We start from the raw sequence: 20,815 nt of genomic DNA, 5'->3' as shown, positions 1-20,815 counted from the left end.
AAAAAAAAAAAAGGAATGAGAGAATCATCTCACCATATCTATAAAAGAGCTAAGCTTTCTATAGTCTTTCCTGAAGGGAGAGGTCACAGATTGTGTATCTTTGCTTCGGTGTAATCCCAGAACCCTAGAAAACATGTAGAGCTGATTCTTCTTAGTGTTAAGAAAAAGCCCCGCCCCTATATGACCCCTCTTTTGGAATGGCTTTCTCACACCCCCTCCCCTTTAGAAAGCAGTGCAACATTCCTTATAAACATGCTCTTCCACTGAATCTTAAAAAAACGACTCCCAAGAACCAAAAAACCCCCAACCAACCAACCAACCAACCAACCAACCAACCCCCAAACTGAAAACACCAAAGGAGACCTAAGTGGAGCTTGCTGATACAGAGAGGGGAAGGGCCTCCCTCCTCCCTCCCTCCCCTCCCCTTTGACACTGCAGAGGCCCAAGCAGCAGGCTTCACTTCTTTAGGCCGGACTCTACCTTTAAGGCAGACTCTTTACCATCTGTTAGTTCTTGCTTTTGGAAGGAGGGAGTCTATAAAAATCAGATCAAAGTAGATATTTTTTCTTAGTAATTGAAGGTCAGAGGGGAGGGGGAACTTTAGTCACAGACACAGTGGAAGAAAAAGGAAATGTTTTATTTAGATAAATTAAAATAGCTGTATTACTGATATGAAATAAGCAAAGCTTAAGTCATAGAGACCTTGAATTCACTCCCTAAATAGAACCAAAATTGCTTATACAGTACCAAAATAGCTCCAATAAAGCAAAGTAGATTTACATTTCTTAATATGAGAAAACAACAAGGTAGGTTAGGTTCGTATAACAAACAATACACACTCTATAATAAAAGTCTCAGGAATACCCAAATGTGTTCTGGTTTGGATATGAAAGAAGGAACCACATCTAGCTGGTGTTCGTAAGCCAATGAGGTGTGTAGCAAACAAAAGCTGTCACTAAAAACAACTCAACAGCAGGCCATTAGGAGTATGAGCCCATCACAGTCAAAGTCTTCAACTGTGACGAGCAAGACCAGTGGTGGGAGTGGGGGGCAACAGGGTTACGTCCAGCAAAGCAACATAAAGTGAGGAAACACCAATAGAAGGAAAAGTAGTCGGTGGCAGGCGAAGGGTGTCCTCTTTAGCTTTGCTGTATCAGACATATTCCTAAGTGCCAGGTCCCTCTCTGCCCTTAAGATGCCACTACAGTGATCCCTAAGCCTGATTTTCTATTCCTTTGATTCTTCTCTTCCTAGAATACCTTTTTGGTCCTCTGATTTATAGAAAGGCTCCTTAAGTAAACATTATCCCAGATAGTAAGGCAAAAGAAAAGAAGGGCCAAGAAGCAGTGCTTTGGGTAACTTAGGAAAGCAGCAGCAGTATGAGCTGCCAGAGTGAAAAGGTAGAAGTACTTGAAACAAAAACCAAAACCCAATCTTCCCCTGAGATGAGGCAGGCGTGGCTTGACTACAGCTCAGAAGTCCCAGGTTGGAGAATTTAAGACAACTTACAAATGAAACTCCCAAATTAACACTGAGCGAGTGGCTTAGACAACTCTTAAGCCAATGAATCCGCTCAACCTGGAACAAAAGAGTTCACCATGCCCTGGATCAGCCTGGGAGACGGGGCAGCAGTTTCGGCAAAGGGATTCAGTCTGAGGGAGAAGCAGAAACCCCTCCGCCAGTTTGGCAGGGAAGTCGGACATACTGCTGGCTCCGGGACAAAGCTAGCGAGCCAGACAGGCTGGAGGCGGGAGGGCAGGGGACCAGCCACCCTCCAGGTATAGCTATCTGATACAAGAGAAGAGTACACGCAACAAAGAGTTAAGGTGCCCTCAAAAAGTATCTGCCTATGAATAAGAATTGAAACTACAAAGGACAAGCTACATTACCCTCAAGTGTATTTCATATAAATCAGTTCTCAAAAAAATACCTTCCAGGTACAGACATACTATTTATGGTACAATATATACAAATATAGCAGTATAATTCAATTTATTGCTAGAATTTTATTTGGTTGTTACAAAATCTGTAAGGGTATATATATTTAAAAAGGGGGTGGGCATGGAAGGCAGCCAGAAGAAAAAGAGTTATCTTCAAGGTACCTAAAGTGCCAGGCTAATTGAATACTACATTTTAACCTTTCCAAGAAAAGTGAAATAGCTCAGATGGGCAAGGGAAAGTTTTTGTTTTTTTGTTTTTTCCAAAAGAGAGAGAGAAGCATAAACCATTATGAGGTAAGCAGACACATTCATGGGAAAAGACTTCATCTTGCTTTAACTAAATTTTAATACTTTTAGAAAAAAAAAAACAAGGTTAGCCAACAGTAAACTGAACATCATTTAAAGAAAAAAACCCAGCCCTAAAATGTTTAAGAGTGCTCAACTGCATCCATGGGGAACAGGGCAACCTGGATAAAGTTAAAATAGAAATGAGCTCTACTAAAGAAGTGAATGCCACGAAAGCTCTAGTTTCTCCCTGACGTGGCCTATGGCACTACTTAAGTTTCGTGAAGTTTTTCCTTTTGTGTTGCCCAAAGCCTGCTTCTACGAACACAGCACACACAAAGGTGTAATTCCTTCCGGTCTGGGGCTCTTGCCTACTTTTCTGGGGCCTACAGAAGTATTCAAAGGGAGAAGTATTGCACTTGCTCATTATAAGATCTGAAGAAACTTGCTACCATCACATGAAGCCCTGGTCGAGGCCTGCTGCAGGTGGGTTGGCATCCTCTGGACAAGAACCCCTCTAGCTACTTCTGAGCTGACAACTCTAAGAGATACTAACAGGGTTTCATGTGCTGCATTTCACAATTTCTTTGGCCTCAGGCCACAGAGGAACATACGAGGTTCTTCTTGGTAAGCCTCCAGGTAAAATCTCAAGGACTTTCCTGGGTCAAAATGAGGGGCAGAGCTATCCTCTAAAGCTCCTCCTGGGTAGCCAGGCTGCAACAGTGAGCATAAGAGTGTCGCCCTGCCCCTCAGAATGGAGACTGCGTCAGAGGTGGTGGTCAGCTCCGGCCTGAGGATGGACTTCGGTGGGTGGGTGAAGATAATCTAGCTCACTCGGTGGGGAAAACGTAGCTCCCCACTGGAAAACTTTTTAGGTTCATCAACACTGAAATAGCATTCAAAGTGAGAAGAAACCCCCAACAAGACTTCCCAGGTTCAGAGGTTGGGATTAGCTGAGGGGACAGGAACAAAGACCCAGAATCTTATTTTCCTGAGCCTGGGGGCAGCACTGTCCTGTGCTGTCACCTCCCTAAACCTACTCCTCCAGCTTCTGGGCCAAACCCTGTGGCAGCACCTTACAGAGACAGGGACATAGTTTCAGTGGTTAATAACAAGTCATTTGTTCACATCCTGTTTCAAACCATTCTTCCTACTTTCCATAAAATATGCACAATTCTTCCTTTCCTTTTAAATATTTACAAGCAGAAAAGGTCTACCTTTTAAAGGAAAGACATTTTCTGAGCCTGTATAAAGTGCAGCTAATTTAAGGCAAATTTATGTGAAATATAAAAGGTGGCTTTTCTCTCTATATATACACATTTTCCTGTTTTAAAATATAAGGTTTCCTTCTCTAAAAAAAAAAAAAAAAAAGGAAAGAGAAAAAAAAAGAGGGCTTGACTTTTTTCTGGCAACTCTGAAATTAAATCTTAATCGGTTTTAGGAAATCAGAGATTTCTGAGTATCACATAAGTAAAATGGCCTTCTTTTTTTAAAAAAATAACTTTTTTATAGCTTTTTCAAACAAGTTAAAATGTGGCAATGTGTCTGCTACAGTAGTTTGGAGGACTGGAGGATTGATGGGTAAGTAAAATGGTTGTTCTTGTTAGGTGAGTAGATATTAGGTAGTCCTGGGTGTATATCATTTCTAAAATAAGCCTGATGAGACTAGACACCTAAAGCTACCCTTAGCTCCAGGAATGAATATCTTCCATCACCATCAGAATCAAACTCCCTCAAAGTCTCTAGTCCTGGCACAGCAGAGCCAAAGGAGTTCCAGATGTCCTGGTAGGTCAGCTTCCCATCCATGTCCTGGCCAGTCTTGTGGAATAAACCCTTAAGATCTGTTAAAAAAGAATTACAGAAAAAGTGCATGTCTATACATACATATAGCTACATTTACTTAACAGTTTTTAAATTTATTTTACTTTATTTTAAAGTTCACTTATTTTTGAGAGAAAGCGTGTATGCACATGGGTGTGTGCATGCAGGAGAGGGGCAGAGAGAGAGAGAGAGAGGATCCCAAAAAGTCTCTTCACTTTCAGCACAGAGCCTGATGCAGGACTTGAACTCATGAACCGTGAGATGATAACCTGAGTCAAAATCAAGAGTCAGACACTAACTGACTGAGACACCCAGGTGCCCCAAATCTACTTAACAGTTTAAAAAGTAGCCTCAACTGAATGCAAAGCACTAAAAGATGAGCTATTTTGCAGACTTTGTTTCCAAAAGATAGAGTTTAGTATCTCACTAAATCAGTAAGACAATTCTTCATCCTTTACAACTTAAGAGGAATTACTGAAGGGCACTGTCCTTCCAAAATAGCAGGCAGCAGTGACAGATAATCACAGGAGAAATGAGTGGGTTGGGCTTTCTCTCTGTCCAAGGCCTTCCTTATAGATTTTCCAGATTTTATTCTTATGTTGAATGGGTAACAAGGAGTGCAGAGGCCTCAAGAGCTAACGTTAGGAGCTGAGCCTGTAAAACAGACTGTGGCATATTGTTAGTTAAACAGAGTCACCATATGGCCCAGCAATTCCATTCCTAGGTATATACTCAAAAGAAATGAAAACATATGCCCACATAAGAACTTGTACATGAATGTTCACAGCTGCATTATTCCTAAGAGCCAAAGGGTAGAAACAATCCAAATGTCTACCAGCTGATGAATGGATAAAATGTAACATTATACATACAATGGAATATTATTCAGCCATAAAAAGTCATGGAATACTGCTACATGCTGCGTGATGGTCCCTGAAAACAGGCTAAGTGAAAGAAACATATACAAGGCCATGGATCATGTGATTCCATTTATATGAAACACCAGCACAGACAAATCCAAAGATTTTGGTTGAAAGATTAGTGGTTGCCAGGGTCTTGCGGGTGGGGGAACAGAGAGGATTTAATGGGTACAGGGTTTCTTCTGAGGAATTAGATAATGGTGATGATTGTACAACATGTCAATATGCTAAAAACCACTGAATTATACATTTTAAAAGGGTGAATACTATGGTACTATGAATTATATGTCAATTAAAAAAAAAGAACCAGAGGGCTACAGATCTCTTCCAAGTGATATACGTAGCATATATAAAGCACCAGGCACATGTGCTCTTTCTCCCTCAGCTAAGAGAGAGAGCACTATCATCAGTTGATCTGTAGCTTCATTTTTATTTCTAAGATATTATTTGAGCCAATAGGATTGAAAAGTGTCTATCAATAGTCTCTTTTGGTATCTTCTCAAGGGCCCCATAATGAACACTTAGGAGGGCCGATTATTTACATAATATTTTAAAAGGACTTGATTGTGTCCCCACAGAATGACTTAGTAGATTTAGTCTCTAATATCAAGAGACAGTCAGGAGGCTTAGGTTTCTTTAAAAGTCTTCCTCAATCCCTTTCCTCACTTCATGCAGCCAGCTCCACAGGGGGATTCTACAGGCCTCCTGCTGTTCAGTCCTTAGGAAGAAGCAAACAGCCTGAAGGGAAGGAAGCAGCAAGGTGCTGTCCATCAAGGAGTTCTGCAGACAAGCTTCTGAAGAAGACCCTGCTTTCACTCCTCAGACAGCCCCTGCAAAGCAGCTCAGGAGTCTCAGAAGCTCTCAAAGCCAGAAAAGCAGGTGGGATGCTTGTTCTCAATGGCTGCCACCAAGTGGCTAGCTGGGAAATTTTTGTGTGTGTGTGCATACAGGGTGTGAGTTTATAAAATGTGCTTTGCACTTGGTAGCAGTATTCAAATAAAAACCCTATTGCTGCTTTGGGTCATTTCAAAAGTGCAGTCATCCAAAGTATGTAAGGCCTATGTTAGGGAATGAAGTACAAATGTTAAGGTGGCTATTTCTCAGTCTGCTCTAACATCTTTCCTTCATGCATTCTCATCAATTCTTGATGTAATAAATGCAAAGTGGCAGAAGGCACTTGTGTTGCCAATAAACACAATTTAACATTCTTCTGTCTTCCCAGAAAATAGAAAGAAAAAAACCCTGAAGATCAGAGAAAAAACGCAATGCATTTATATGGCACCAGAAATTTTCTTCTTTGCTTTAACATTAATTGCAGCCTATAGATAACTAAGACATGCAACAGATATTCATGGGTACCAGGCATTATGCTAGCAGCTGGGGGCAAAGCCAATTTCTATCTCCCTAGGAAATGACAACAGAGTGACATGTGCTAATAGGGGCAAACACAAGGTATTATAAAAGAGTATACACAGGAAGAACCTAATCCAGTCCTGGGAGGTAAGAAAATGTTTCCTGGTAGAATGGTATCTAAGTTAAGGTGGAGAGCAAGGCAAAGGTAGATGGACAGGAATGGGTGATTTTCCAGGCAGTTAGTGAATGCAAAATCAGGAGACTCTGAACATCACCCTGAAGGATAGTGCACACTGTTCGAAGCAAGGTAAACACGTTTTGTCTGTGAATCATATCCTTCCTACTAATGTTTATCTTGCTGGTTTTCAGCCAGAGGACCCCTCATTATTAGAGGGCCTTAGCAAACAGGGTCAGCTTGTATTTTGCTATCCCCGGGTATCATAGTTGCTTGTTTGCCTTCTCCACTAGACTGTCACATCCTTGAGGAAAGTGAGATCATGTCTTACACTGTATTTTTACTGCATAGCACTTGGTCTAATTAGGTACTCCTTGAATGAATGAAGACTCTATAGTGCATTGGTTGAGAGTGCAAACTTTGGTGTCAGATTGCCTCTGTGAATTTTGCTTCGGCTTGTTATTTGCTGTGTGGAACTCAGGCAGTTTCCTTATCAATAAAATGGGCAGAATACATGAATATTTATGTTCCCAGGAGTGTTAAAAGGATTATATAATATAATGCATGTCCTATCAAGTATCTGGCTCACAGGAAGTGCTCAATGTTAAGTATAATTCTTTTTCTTAAAGGTTAAAAAATTAAACGGTTAGAGCTTCGATCATTTCCCCTGTTACTCCATGGTATAAACATTTACCTTCGATGCTAGAAATTCCTGGTAGGGCAATAGGTCTTAGCTGGGCAGTTTTCTCAATGTGATCTCCATGAGACTGTGGAAATTTTGACAATGCTGATGGCTTTGATGTGAAACTCTGTACTTGCTCTGTAACAAACATATATTGTTTTATAGTGTTATCAAATCTGACACCGAAATAAACCAGTACTAAAGGTCACCTTTTAGGGCAGTTAAATATGTACCAATTAGCACCGTGACCATGTGAAGTTAAAGGCATGGATTGAGATCTGTTGTGTGGGTAAGAGAAGATCAACCAGTATCACAGAACATTAAGGTTTAAGCTGTGGCCCCATGGGAAACTCTTCTAGTACAGTTAGCTTTATATAGGTTTAGATGCTAAGAGTTTAAGCTCCAAGTGAGAACAGCATTGGGTATCAGATATCCTAGGAGCCAACCATAAGCCTGATCTGGGGTATGTGCCACCAGATCAGCCAGGGCTGAAACAGGGCCATCACACAAGTATGTAGCATGATCTTAGGATGGGGCCTCCCATTGGAGACTGTTCGTTCCCCAACTCAAAAGAGAGCAAGAGAAGTTGTGATGCTTTCCCCAAAGTGAAAAATATTCACGGGTGTCAGGGGGGATAGGAGTCAAAGCCAATCCAGTCCAGTGCTTTAGTTATGTCCTAGAGGCATCTGCTAATATTGATTAGGTATGTCCCTACCTAAAGCCACGGGCCTTTCCAACTCAGTGATCCCATCATTATTTGCTAATGGGTTTTCAGAAGGACTAATATTTATTTTTAAGTAAATTTTATGCACTTAGAGTAATGAAAAGAATCCCATAAACAACATTTAGGGCTGGTTTAATATATACTATGACAGTTACATTTTTGCCCATAATTGGATGCAGACAGCATGGAGAAGTCTATTTCAAGCTAAACATTACCCATTCTTTCCTTAATAGACTGGAATACAAATCATGTACAAAATGGTTTTTTCCTAAATGAAACCAAAGTGTATCATCTTCATCTCGGTGCACTCAGGCATCATTCCCTCCGTCTGATTAGTCCTGCTGGAACACCTGTCCCCACTCCCTGTGTGGGAGGCGAGCTGCCCAGGCCTGCGTGAAATATGCAGAAGCCGGCCCTGAGTATCTCACCTTTGTCGGTGGTGTTTGGAGGCCTGTTGCTCTCAGGTTGGTTTGTGAGAGCACTGATCAGCTGCAGTTTCTCTCTGAGCTTGGATACTTGAGAATCTGAACTGTCTTCTTTCTGTCCAAAATAAAGATCACAGAAGGCTTAAGGTGGATTCTTCATTATAGTCTCAGAGCCTATTTAGCAGGTAGTGCTGGACTTCCAGGAGGTTCCCTATTAAAGATTTTGAAGGTATGAATCAACAAATATGAGAGATAACTTTGGTACTGAGAGTTGATGAGGGCCTAGCTGGATTTGAGACTAGACCATTAAGGGGACATTATGCGACAGGCAATGTGAGATTCACTGTGAATGTCTGGCTGATGGGGGAAGGCAGGCGTGTGTCAGCAGTAAAGGAAATGTACCCTTGCTCAGGTGCCCATGCAACACCCATTTCCTAAATGAGTAGATATTATTTTCTAGGAGCTATTTCACACTAAATAATTTTCCTGAATATCTTACTTTACCTTGTGACTAGACAACTTTAGGTAGAGTTTGATGCTCTTATCGCCTTAAAAAAAAAAAAAAAAGAAAAAAAGGAAACCAACCCTGGCTTTTTTTAGTCTCCCCTTCCCTGCCCCTGAGGGTTCAACTGGTAGCAGGAGCCCCATCTGTAAAATTTCTAATTCCAAGTTTTCCTTACTTATATCTCTTAAAAAAGTTTTTCCCTATACCCTTCCCTCATTTCCAGGATGATCCAGAGTGACATACAAAAAAAATAGATTTAATTATAAAAAGACAGAAGTCTGATTTCTACGAGGCTTTGGCTTTTTATATACATATTTTCTCAGAGAGAGTATAGCCGGGGAGAGGGGGAGAGGGACAGAGGGAGAAGGGAGAGAGGGAGAGAGGGGGGGAGAGAGAGAGAGAGAGAGAGAGAGAGAGAGAGAGAGAGTGTGAAATCCCAAGTAGGCTCCACGCTCAGCACAGAGCCTGATGCAGGGCTTGATCCTATGACCTTGGGATCATGACCTGAGCCAAAAATCAAGAGTCGGATGCTCGACTGACTGAGCCACCCATGCGCCCCAAGGCTTAGGCTTTTCTAACTGCTTAGGCTAGTGTGAAAGGTCCTGATCCTGGGTTCAGTCAGAAACCAAGTCATTCTGTGTGTTTTTTTTTTAATTCAGTTATTTCTCTGACCTTCATTTCTACTCTAAAAGTTATATAGAAGATCACTCCTGGTTTATGAAGGGACTAATATATGGACAAAGATGACTAAAACTAGGTACTAAATATTTGAAGAATTTATGAAGAAATTAAAGAGAAATTATATATGGTTAGGATGCTTAAATGAAGTAGGACAGAGGGACCAATACACTGGGATGACAGTTAAAAACACAAAGAGTCTGAAAGCAAAGACAGGAAATTTGGGCAAAAAATGTACACGATTCTGATGTTTATTCTGACATTTATTGTTAAAATATGAACTGCTGCTGAAATCACTAGTTTCCAGCAGTAACCATGTGTTACTTTCTGTGCTTTATATCGGATCTTCAATTTTTCTTGTTATTCACCAGGTGAGGTATTTTTATTTATTTTTTTTGCAGAAGTGGTTAGAAAATGCAACAAAAGCCTAGCTCACAAAATCTTAATATATCTGGACAATACGAAACAGTTAAGGATGAACAAATATAGATACACAGCATTACATTGAAAACTGCCTGTCCTATGGTTCATTTCCAAATTCATTTCCTCTGAACCTGATATTCTTGAGCTCCTCAAACACAATATGCATCTGAGATGGCATTCTAGCCACACAGCCACAATCTTCCTGGCTTTTATCTTATCTTAGCCCAGATCTTATAGTATTGAACAATACTCTAATCACAGAGAATGTTGCAAATAAACTTTCTTTCCTGGGATATCAAAGCATATCACAGAATGTCTCATCTTGACAGTATGTCAGGGAAGAACTTTAAAAAAAAACCCGGGAAGGTACAAGGTGGCTGAGGCATAAATGGACTATGTATGTACTGCGATTGCAATCTAAAAATAATGTTTAGGTTAGACACCAGTTTTGGATGACCTATGCCTCTGTTCAGATTAGTACAGATTACTTAACGTCTTAGCTTAAAAGTCATTTCCTTAGGGAAGCTTTCCTGACCTCTGTTAACACCCACATCACACCCTGTAATTTTCCTTTGTAGCATGTATCATACTCACAGTTAATTAATCTGTTCAATTATGTAGTAAAGATTTTCTGACTGATGGACTTTGAGCTCCACCAGAATAAGGGTCACATGTCTATCCTGCTCACTGTGGTCACCCCAGCTCCTCAAAAAGGGCTTCGCACAGGGTAGGTGCCTGATAAAGTACTCACTTATATACTAATATATTAATTTACTAATGACTTTGTTTCAAAGTCTCAGCAAATGAGACCAAAGTGCTCCTTTTAAGAAAGAAACAATTGTTCAAATGCACAAAGATGCTGTTGTGTTTTTTTCTTTTTAAGTAATCTCTACCCCCAAGGTAGGGCTTGAACTCATGACCCTAAGATCAAGAATTGCACACTGTACCGATTGAACCAGTGCTCCTCAAAAGCACAAAGATGCTGATGCGTTATTTTTACTTCAAAATAAGCCCTCTGTTATTTACCTTTATGCTCTGGGTTTTTAATGTATCTGTTCTGTTGGGCCCTTGATGCAAGGACTCTGTTTTCAGAGTGGCAGCTCTATCATCCATCTTAAAGGGTAAAAACAGTTAAGAGTAAAGGCAAACATTAAACCTTAAACATCTAGCACTTTGGAAACAAAGTAGTCAAACTTAAAGGTTCTCGGGACACTTTAAACAGAAATCCCAGTAGAAGAAGGAGAGGAGAGAGGGAGAAGGGCTGCTGAGCCACAAAGCCGAAACCGCTGCTTCACAAACTTTCACACTAATAAAATACAGGTGAGGGGACTCACACCCCGAGCCACACTAGGCATGACGCTGTGGGAAGAAACAGCAGGGCACACGGTGCTGTTAACCATTTCTTCTTCTGGAGAAAAATCAAGTGGAGCGAGGAGGGACTGTACGGGGAGTCTGGGGCAGCAAGTTCTCACATTTAGCCTTGAAAACCTTCAAGGCCCAACACTCATCAAACCACCCCAAATTCCTAGCCCCTACTTAGTTGAGTTCAAAAGGGCTTTTTAAAATAAGGCTCCTTTAGAGCAGTTAAACATCTGACTCTTGATTTTGGCTCAGGCCAGGATCTTATGGTTCATGAGTTTGAGCTCCGCATCAGGCTCTGCACTGACAAGTAGAGCCTGCTTGGGATTCTTTCTCTCCCTCTCTCTCTCTCTCTCTCTCAAAACTAAATAGAAAATGAAAACATTAAAAAATAAATTAAGTACAATAACACAAGGCTCCTTTAATCCTCACAGCTGTATAGTAAATCCCATGCCCTTGTAAAGCAGGAGTGGGGGCAGGTCTTCTGACTCCGCTCTCGAAGCCATGCCAGGCAAGCCTCCAAGGCTCCACCGAGGCAGAGCTGGTTCGAAACCTGCCCTGCAGGTGCTGGAGTTCAACTTTATTTGCGGGCTTGCTTCTAACTTTGCTGCTTACTTGAATTTATCTATAATTCCCCATTTTAGGTATCCACTTCTTTACATATGCCTGTCTTTTTTGTATGAAATCTTTAAGGGTGGGGCCTGCGGCTATTAAAAAGCAATCCACATGGATCCCAGCACAATATAGGAAAAAACACATTTTATTAAAAAATAGCATGAAAACCAGTAAACCACATGGTCTGCGTCTGCCAGCACCAATGACTCAGGTCACTGTTTCCCCATGTAAAATGGGAGAATGGACTCAATGATTTCTTAAGGTGAGGAGCTGGTCTGTCCTGGTCTGTTTTAAATGGCTTTCTCACATTATATGCCAAAGGATCTCCCTAATATGCAGTCAAAGCAGGATAAATCTGAAAAGCCAAGGTCAGGCTTAAAGAAATGACAAAATATTCTTTAGTTATTTTCACTGTCATTGCTCCCACCCCTAACAACTGAAAAAAGAGTAAGAAGACCTCTCTTGGAAACATGTGCCAGAGCTCCCCTACCGGACGGGTCACTGGTAACATAACAGGCAGCTTGTCATTTCTGCCATCAGCTTGTGGTGAAGCTTTGGCAAGCAACTGAACCGCTCTGCATCTGTCTTTCCAGATCAGGGTTAACTATGCCTGTGCCATTCACATCACAGAGCCAGTGTGGAGATGAAAGGAGGGAGGATGGAGCACAGGACACAGGTGTGGCCTCTCAAATATGCCAGGAAACTGCAGCTGAAAAGTCTGTGGAGTGTCATCCACGTGCAGACAAAACACACTGCAACACAGAACAGATCACAAAAGATCCAAAAGGCTTACCAGGCTGAGGGACAGGTTCGCTTGCTTTTCTACCTTGCTCATAGCAACCAGATCTGTTTCTATCAAGTTGACTCTCTGGGTAAGGTTCCTGACTGTCTCATTCAATCCTTTGAGTTTAAGATCATTCTGTCTGTGGTACCCCACTAGGGCACTGTTTACCTCCTCTAAAGAGTTGTGAAGATACAGGATATCCTGGAGTGGAAATAAATCAAATTGTGGAATCCAGCTTAAACGCATACATTAGACAAGCAGGCCAGCAGCACTAAACAACCATTACCATGTCATGTTACTGAAGTAAACTCCTTTTCCTGGTTTAGACCATTGATTGTCTGTCTTGGCTTTGTCCCTCCACTCTCAATTGCTCTGAGTTTACTCCCTCTGGAGTTGTTTGACCTCAGCTAGACAAGAGGAGGAAAGGGAACTACCTACATGATTCACTCTCTCGTTCCAGAAAGCTGAGAGCATGAGAATTGATTTCCCAATGTTTACCTCACCTGCTGGCAGGAAAGCTTGCTGGGTTATTAACTGAAATGTCCATTAACCTAATTTGTCAGAACAAAACTACCTTAGGAACAATACCAATTACTGAATTGGCTCATGTAACAAAACCATAACAAGCAGTGCATTATTTAGTACAAGATTCAATTATTTTTATTGACATCCTCTAGTACTGATTGCTACTTAAAAAGGAATGATGACTATAGGTTTTAGAGGGCATTAAAACTCAGGACAGAAATTCTTAGTGAAGATTTCCTTTATTCTCTTTAATGTGATTCTGAACTCAATAGCTTTTTTCCTCTTCTTGTCTATAATCTTAAAAAGCATCTAAAATGCTTTCTGTTATGTTAACTTGCCCAGATCTCTATTTTTCATAAACAGTTTCAGGATAATCTGGCTATTCTATGCCTTTCAAGATGTGAAGAGGAATTTACTCTACTGACTGACACGCAGGGGGAAAAAACAGAGTGCCAGAAAAAGAGGCAGGATGACACCTTGGACCCTTAAGACAGCAACACACATTGCTCCTGCTCAGCTCTCAGGCAGGCAAATACATGCACGGGATGAGGCCCCACAACACGGAATCCAACTACTCAAGCGGACCCCAGAGTCCACTGTGGGCACTGGGGGTTAAGCTAGAGACAAAAAGTACCTGTTTCAAATTCTCACTGTGGGTTTTATTGTCAAATTCCGATGTAGCTGAAGGTGATGGACTGCTCTCATTGCCTCCATTGGTCTCTTTCAAGAAGTGCTGATTCTGTTTACAGGAATGGAAGTTCATATAGGCAAGTAATTACCATCTGAGATGGTTCCAAAACCTTCTAGCTTCCCAAAGAGGGCATCCACAATTAATCAACAACTAGTTCCCAGGAGCCTATAGTGTGACCAGTCTTGTGCTAGGCCCCGAGAGCACCGGCGCGTCTGGGGATGCAGCCCGAAGTGTGGACTGGACCAGCAGCACCCAGACACCTCAGGGAACTGAGACCTTCCCAGTCTGTTTCTCCGTCTCTGAACGGAATGAACCCCCCAGAAGCCGGTCCTCCTCTACTCCATCCCCCGTACTCTCAGAGAAACTGTAGAATCACTGTAACTTCCCAGGGGCCTGAGAACTCAGTCTGAACTTGGCTAGTGTCATCATTTCCCCAGGACTAAAGAGGTTTGTACATTCAAAGAGCAGCCAGTCATGTAGCCACTGGCCTTGGGCACTGAATACAACAACCAATCATGCACCATAATTAGCTTTTCAGTTTTAACAGCACATGCCAAGATTTATTTCTGAAGGTTACACTTCCTTTCCCATCCCCTTCCCACTGCTCAGGTCTCTCTCTTTGAAGAGACTGAAGTATAACATGTTTATATACACTTTTTCCCTCTACTGGAAAAACTTTGCATGGCTTAATCTTTCAGAGTCTGTATCTATGACTGTACTCAGTATATAATGTGCCAGTGGGAGGATTACCATTGGCAACCATGGAATCCTAAAAGAGGCAGATTTAATTATAATAGAATGCAACTGGGGGAAATAAATTGTCTTCCCTGTGAAATCCTAGATATTTATAAACCTTGCTCTTATAAGAAACAAAAGGCACAATAAAGAAAAAAGTTAAGAGAAGAGAAAAAAACTCCATGGAGAAAAAAATTCCATGGTTCTCTAAAGCATGAATTTTTGAGTTAGGAAAAAAGTTATTTTGGAAAATATTTAATTATTTTGAGAAAATGTTCCAGATATTAAAATAATAGTAATAAAAGAAGTGTTGAGTTAGGGATCTTTATTATTATGAATTCCCCAGTTACTCAGCAGCAGGGTTGGAACTAGAATCCGGAGTGTTTGAACACCTAGCTCAATGCTTTTTCCTCTGGGTCAGCCCCATAAATACAGTGAGGAGTTCTTGTTTTGAAGAAATGAAAACCCCCCCTTTCTAGAGCTCTACTATAGCCCAGGTCTCCTTGGTACAAATTGCCTGGTTTAAACTCAAAACTCCGAAGCTTGAAAAGAGCATGTGGGATAGACCTAGAAATTAGTGGAGAAGCTAGGGAATATTTGTGTGTGTGAGAATAGTCCTGATCTCACATACATATAACTCATCTCTCCAGCAAGACAGCGAGGGCTGTGCCATCTTTTTCACCCTTCATAAATCTTTCATGTAGCAGAGTACCTACTAGATGATGAATTAAGGCCTCTGAATGACTGCAGAGAGCTTATACCCGCATAACACTAAGAGATCTGGAAACAATTCTTGAGCACTGCAGGGGTTTGCTTCTGTCTCAGTTATCTGCTGCTTCATAACATATCATCCTCAAACTCTGGCTTAAAACAACGATTTATTATTTCCCATGAATCTGTGTGTTGACTGGGCTCAGTGGGATGGGGGTATTCTTCTGTTTCACATGGTGCAGGCTGAAGTCACATGTATGGCTGCATTCTGCCCAAATTCCTGACCCACAATATAAAGAGAAATAATAACATGTTGTTTTAAGTCACAAAGTTTAGGGTGATTTGTTATGTAGCAATCAATATCTGTGGCACTTTCCTTTCCTTCTCCATTTTCTTTCCTACCCATTCCACTCATGAACTGTATCTTACACTCTTTCTTACACTATGTTTGTAAAAGACTCAGCTTTTAATTTTATCCACCTTAACTGCTTAATTTACAGATTACATCTTTGAACAAGGTGCTTAGCAGGGTCTGTTTAGACTAATGGATAACTGGCATTACCCTGTTGCACAGAAGAGGGTGGGCAGAACGCTGACTTCCTGCGGCATCTGTAGATTTCCTTACCATATCACTCCGCAGTAAGTCCATGGTTTTCTTGTGTTCATCCACAGTTTTCTGTACTGCCTCCACAGCGAGATGCACGCTGTTTAAAGTATTGCCAATGGTAGCTACGCTCTGAACAGAAACATGGTGTAAGGTCAGTGGGTTTTCCTTTTTAAAAAGTTTAGTAACTTTTTAAAGATATAACTGATATACAATAAACCTCACATATTCAAAATGTGTAACTTGATAAGTTTTGCATATATATATATATACAATCCTGGGAAGCCATTAGCACAATCAAGATAATAAACATTCACCACCCCCAAGATTCCTCAGGTCTCTTTGTAATTCTTCCCTCTCCTGCCCCCAGGCAACCACTGATCCACTGTATATCAGTTTGCACTTTCTAGAATTTTGTATAAATAGGACGAGTGAGTGAGCATGTGGAGTGTTTTTGGTTTCGTTTTTGTTTTACTGGTATGGCTTCTTTCACTCAGCTTCATTATTTTAAGATTAATCCATGCCGTAGCTACTTAGCTTGTTGCTGGGAAGCATCCCATCATCTGGATACATCACGATTTGTTTAACTACTCATCCGTTGATGGACATCTAGGTTGTTTTCACTATCTGACTAGTACAAATAAAGCTACCATCAGCATTCATGTACAAGTCTTTATGTGGGCATATGTTTTCACTTCCCTTCATAATGTGCTTTCTCATCAGCATCATACTAGGAGGCGAGTGGCTGATCATATAGTAGATATACGCTTTACGTTATTTAAAAAGCTGCCAAGATCTGTTTAGAATGATTATACCATTTTACATTCCTATTGGCAGAGTAGGAGAATCCCAGTTCCTTCATATTCTCATCAGTACCATGACTCTCAGTCTTTTCAATTTTCGCAATCTTTTGGGGGCTGCACCATTCTTTTGGGTCTATCGCTGTAATTTTAGGTTAAGAACTGACCAGTGGTTTTAGTTATTTCAAGTCTCTTCAAATTGAATTTCACGTAGCATATGCAGACACAACTAACAGGAAACTACACGTTTATGTTTATATACAGTTGACCCTTCAACAATGCAGGGGTTAGGGCGCTGTAAGTGTATACATTATACACTATATTCTTACAATAAAGATACTGTTGTTGAGAAAATCAGAAGAGGGGCGCCTAGGTGGCTCAGTCGGTTAATGCCCGATTCTTTCTTGATCTCAGCTCAGGTCATGATCTCACAGTCTGTAGGTTTGAGCCCTGCACTGGGCTCTGTACTGACAGAGAGGAGCCTGCTTCGGATTCTCTATCCCGCTCTCTCTGTCCCTCGCCCGTGTGCATGTGATTGTTCTCAAAATAAATACCTTGGAAACTAAGTCTTTTTCTTAAAAAAAAAAAAATCTAGTTTATAAATATGGGACCCACAGATAAGGTTCTCCCACAAACAGCCCTTATCAAGCCCTGTGGTAGCGCAGACAGGCAGAAGGCCACAACTAACACTGTATACTGCCACGATGTCAGAAGCAAAGGAGGGCTTTTGAGGGTTCCACCAAATGACAATGCGTGGAACCATTATTGGCTTTGGGGAACCTAGTGTTGCAGAGATGAAGGAAAAATTTCATGTAGCAGCATTTGTTCCTCCTTTGCTTTAGAATCCCATCAGCAACTGCTGAGTGGAATGAGCCGTGAGTAGAGGCTTACTTTGTCTTCATTAGGCTTAAGGAACCCAAGTGGACTGGGTTCTTGGGAAACATGGTTCAGAAACCATCACTTTAAAAAGGCCTGTCTCAGAGAAGCATCCAGGAGTGTTAGTGTTTGGCAGATGCTTGCTTTTTATTAAGATAAACAGACAGTTTATTGGTTTTATACTAAATACGTTAGTATTTCTAACCAAGGTTGTTTTTTTTATTACACTGACAGCCAAGAATCCAAAAGACCGAAGATGACATTTTCAACATTTAAGAAAATCACGAGATACACTGAAGTCAGATATCTGAGATGACCTACCACTTCAAAACGGAGCCACTTGTATTAAAAGTAGTTATCTGACATTATAAACACGGATTTGCAAGGAGAAAACACACTGGGGACAAATCTCTAAGTTGGGATGTTATCTATGCAAGCTGTTGTTACAGCAGCAACGGGCATTCAAAGACATCTACTGTTAGAGAAGCCTCTCTTGCTGGATGTATGAGCCCCACTAGGATGCAAGACAGTAAGCTCTTGTTTAAGATTTTTTTTAAGGAAGCAGCTGACAGAGCCATGTGAACGCCAGAGCAAAACCCTGACACTAGTATTCTTACCACCTGCCAAGTGCCTGGCACAAACTGGAGGAAACTCCCCAAATGTCTATTGAATTAATGAATGCAACAAACCAATGTTTTCTTTCTTTGTTTCTTTTCTAACGTTTATTTATAACTTTTGAGAGAGGGAGACAGCGAGTAGGGCAGGGGCAGAGAGAGGGAGAGAGAGAATACAAAGTGGGCTCTGCACTGACAGTAGTGAGCCCGATGTAGGGCTTGAACTCATGAACTGCAAGACCATGACCTGAGCCGAAGTTAGCCGCTTAACCGACCAAGCCACCCAGGCACCCCTCAATGTCGTTTCCTACTGCAGGACTGCCAGAGCTGGTTCTGTAATGAAGATTACAGAAGCCTGCTTTTCTTCCATTTGACTCTTGGGAATGATGGCAAAAAGAATTTACCTTATTATAGTTGTCCCCCTGCCTCCACCCTCCCCCGCTGTAGGTTGTAAGCAGATGACCATCTTGGATAAAGAGCAAACTATGGAGACTGAGAACATATCATGCGCTGATCATATGGCTATAAAAGAGAAGGTTCTGTTTGTGCATGTGACATGTGTTTCACTCCTTTGTGGAAATAATTTATATGTTTATAGAGCCTGGCATATAATCCAATCCCTTGCTCCAGAACCCCTTCTTCCATTTCCTGTTGCAGGGGCTAATGTTGCTTGTGTCTCAATTAGGCACCTTTTCCTCCTTCCTACCCCTGACCTTTCTCCCCATTCAGCTCTACAGATCACTTTATATTATTCACCTGGTTGGTCACTGCCTCCTGCTCTGGGCCTGAATCCTAGGGTCAAGTAAACAGAAATTTCAAATTATTTTTTGCCTAGGCCCTAGAGTTTAGGATATGTACCTAGGAGTGAATTGCTTAGAGGATGTGCACCTTTACCTTTATAAAATAATACATAATGTTTTCCAAAATGCTTTTTATCAATTTACACTCTCGGCAGGACTCCTGGAAAGTTTCCTTTGCTCCACATACTTGCCAACACCTACCATATCCTAAACTTTGAATTTTTGCATTTCCCTCAAATTATTATTGTTTAAAAAAAAAACCTTGTAATGAGGGGAAAAAAAATAGCAATTCAAAGCAATTCTCGGTATAAGTGGTCTGCTTTCAGGAAGACACTGTGGATGATGAAATGAAAAGGCAAGTGATGAGAAGCATACCCACGTTTGTTAACCTAAGAGTCCCAGAAGAGCAATCCTGGGATTCAAGGAACCAAATAAAATGGTGGGAATCCATATAAACCACAACTAAACTCACCTGTTACAAATGAAAGGCCCAACTAACCAAACTAAAACAGAGATGTTCTGAACTGTTCAGAACACAGTGATATGCTCTGTTACTGTCCTCACGGAGCAGTGGATTTCAAATACCATGCTTTCAAAGAAAACTCGTAAGAAGCTAAAATTACAGCTACAGGTTAATCTCCGTGCCCAAACATAGCACTTACCTTCTGAAGTCCCTCTACAGTAGCAGGCAGGCTAATTAAGTCCGCAGCAGACTTAACATTGGCTTTGAGGTGGTTCACTGCAGAAGTCAACAGAGAGATCTGAAAGGAAAAGAGTAACAAATAAAGAAAACAGAATTTGGAGAATGAATGCTTCCTTCACAGACTCTATGCTGCTGACAGTATGAAGGAGCTCCAGACATTATACCCTGTCAGCTCACAAGAAGAGGGAACTGCAGCACCTTGGATAGAACCGAGATCTGGAAGGCAGTAGTAATACCTCTTCGTTCCCTGCCCAATGTAAACACTAGTGCCAAAGAGGGAAAGGCAAGTATTATTGCTTATCCTACTCCTGGCAGCTACAAGATCCAAAATCTTAAGTTACCAAAAAGATGCAGTAATTACAACACAATTCTTCAACAATTGGACAAGGAGGAAGCTAATGATCAAGGACCGCTGAAAGATTTCATTTTGGCAAAAACAAACAAACAAAAAACACCTTGGTTATTTACTGAACTTTTGTTGCTGACCAACTGGGAACATACATTATAAAGTAAAAGCCCATCATGGAAATACAGTCTACAGGAACTTGTACAACACTTTAAACTACTTGGGGATTCAGTTTTGGTTTAACAATGTGATTAATATTTCAAACTCAATAGCTCAACCAAAGTACTACTCTGTACCTGAAGGGGCGCAATAAATACCCACTGACTCACTACTGAGGTATTAAAATAGGAATTGAATAAAAATAAAATGTGTCTTTCCTTCTGCTATTTAGAGGTAGAATTCTAAATAGCGGGATTTCACTCTTGAATGAGGACTGGGGAAATCTGTATAATACGTAATTTCAGGCTGTAGAAATCATACTCCAACACCTTTATAGTATGGCTCAAAACATTCTTGATAGATTCTTAGTTTCAAACTGCTTTCCTGTCCCAAATTCAGGATGAGGACACAGATCTACCAATAGCAATTACACTCAGAATGGCCTCACAGAGTAACCACTAAAGTTTCTGGGCACCTGTTATGTGCCTAACACTGTGGCAGGCACCAGAGGGCTAGCAGACAGAGTACATCTGACCCTTCATTCTTTCCTTCAACAAATGCC

General features: G+C 41.1%; 1 protein-coding gene across 4 annotated transcripts in view; it reads right to left on the bottom strand.

Moving 5' to 3' along the window:
• Nucleotides 1–3,584: 3,584 nt before the first annotated feature.
• The window catches only part of EFCAB14 (EF-hand calcium binding domain 14), a 34,024-nt gene continuing 16,793 nt past the window's right edge, over nt 3,585–20,815 (bottom strand). The window contains exons 4-11 of one of the 4 annotated variants that reach the window (XM_029947322.1): nt 19,708–19,806; nt 15,977–16,087; nt 13,849–13,953; nt 12,699–12,890; nt 10,958–11,044; nt 8,329–8,440; nt 7,189–7,314; nt 3,585–4,066 (exon numbers count right to left, since the gene is read on the bottom strand). In XM_029947322.1, coding sequence (XP_029803182.1) covers nt 3,891–4,066; nt 7,189–7,314; nt 8,329–8,440; nt 10,958–11,044; nt 12,699–12,890; nt 13,849–13,953; nt 15,977–16,087; nt 19,708–19,806 — 1,008 coding nt within the window. In that variant the 3' untranslated portion in view covers nt 3,585–3,890. The remainder of the gene's footprint in view (nt 4,067–7,188; nt 7,315–8,328; nt 8,441–10,957; nt 11,045–12,698; nt 12,891–13,848; nt 13,954–15,976; nt 16,088–19,707; nt 19,807–20,815) is intronic. The other 3 variants (XM_029947323.1, XM_029947324.1, XM_029947325.1) reach the window with 3 other exon arrangements.

The sequence above is a fragment of the Suricata suricatta genome, chromosome 8, assembly GCF_006229205.1.
Source record: "Suricata suricatta isolate VVHF042 chromosome 8, meerkat_22Aug2017_6uvM2_HiC, whole genome shotgun sequence".
NCBI classification, from domain to species: Eukaryota; Metazoa; Chordata; class Mammalia; order Carnivora; family Herpestidae; genus Suricata; species Suricata suricatta.
The sequence above is the reverse complement of the archived record's forward strand: the minus strand, read 5'-3'. Positions and strand labels throughout refer to the sequence as shown.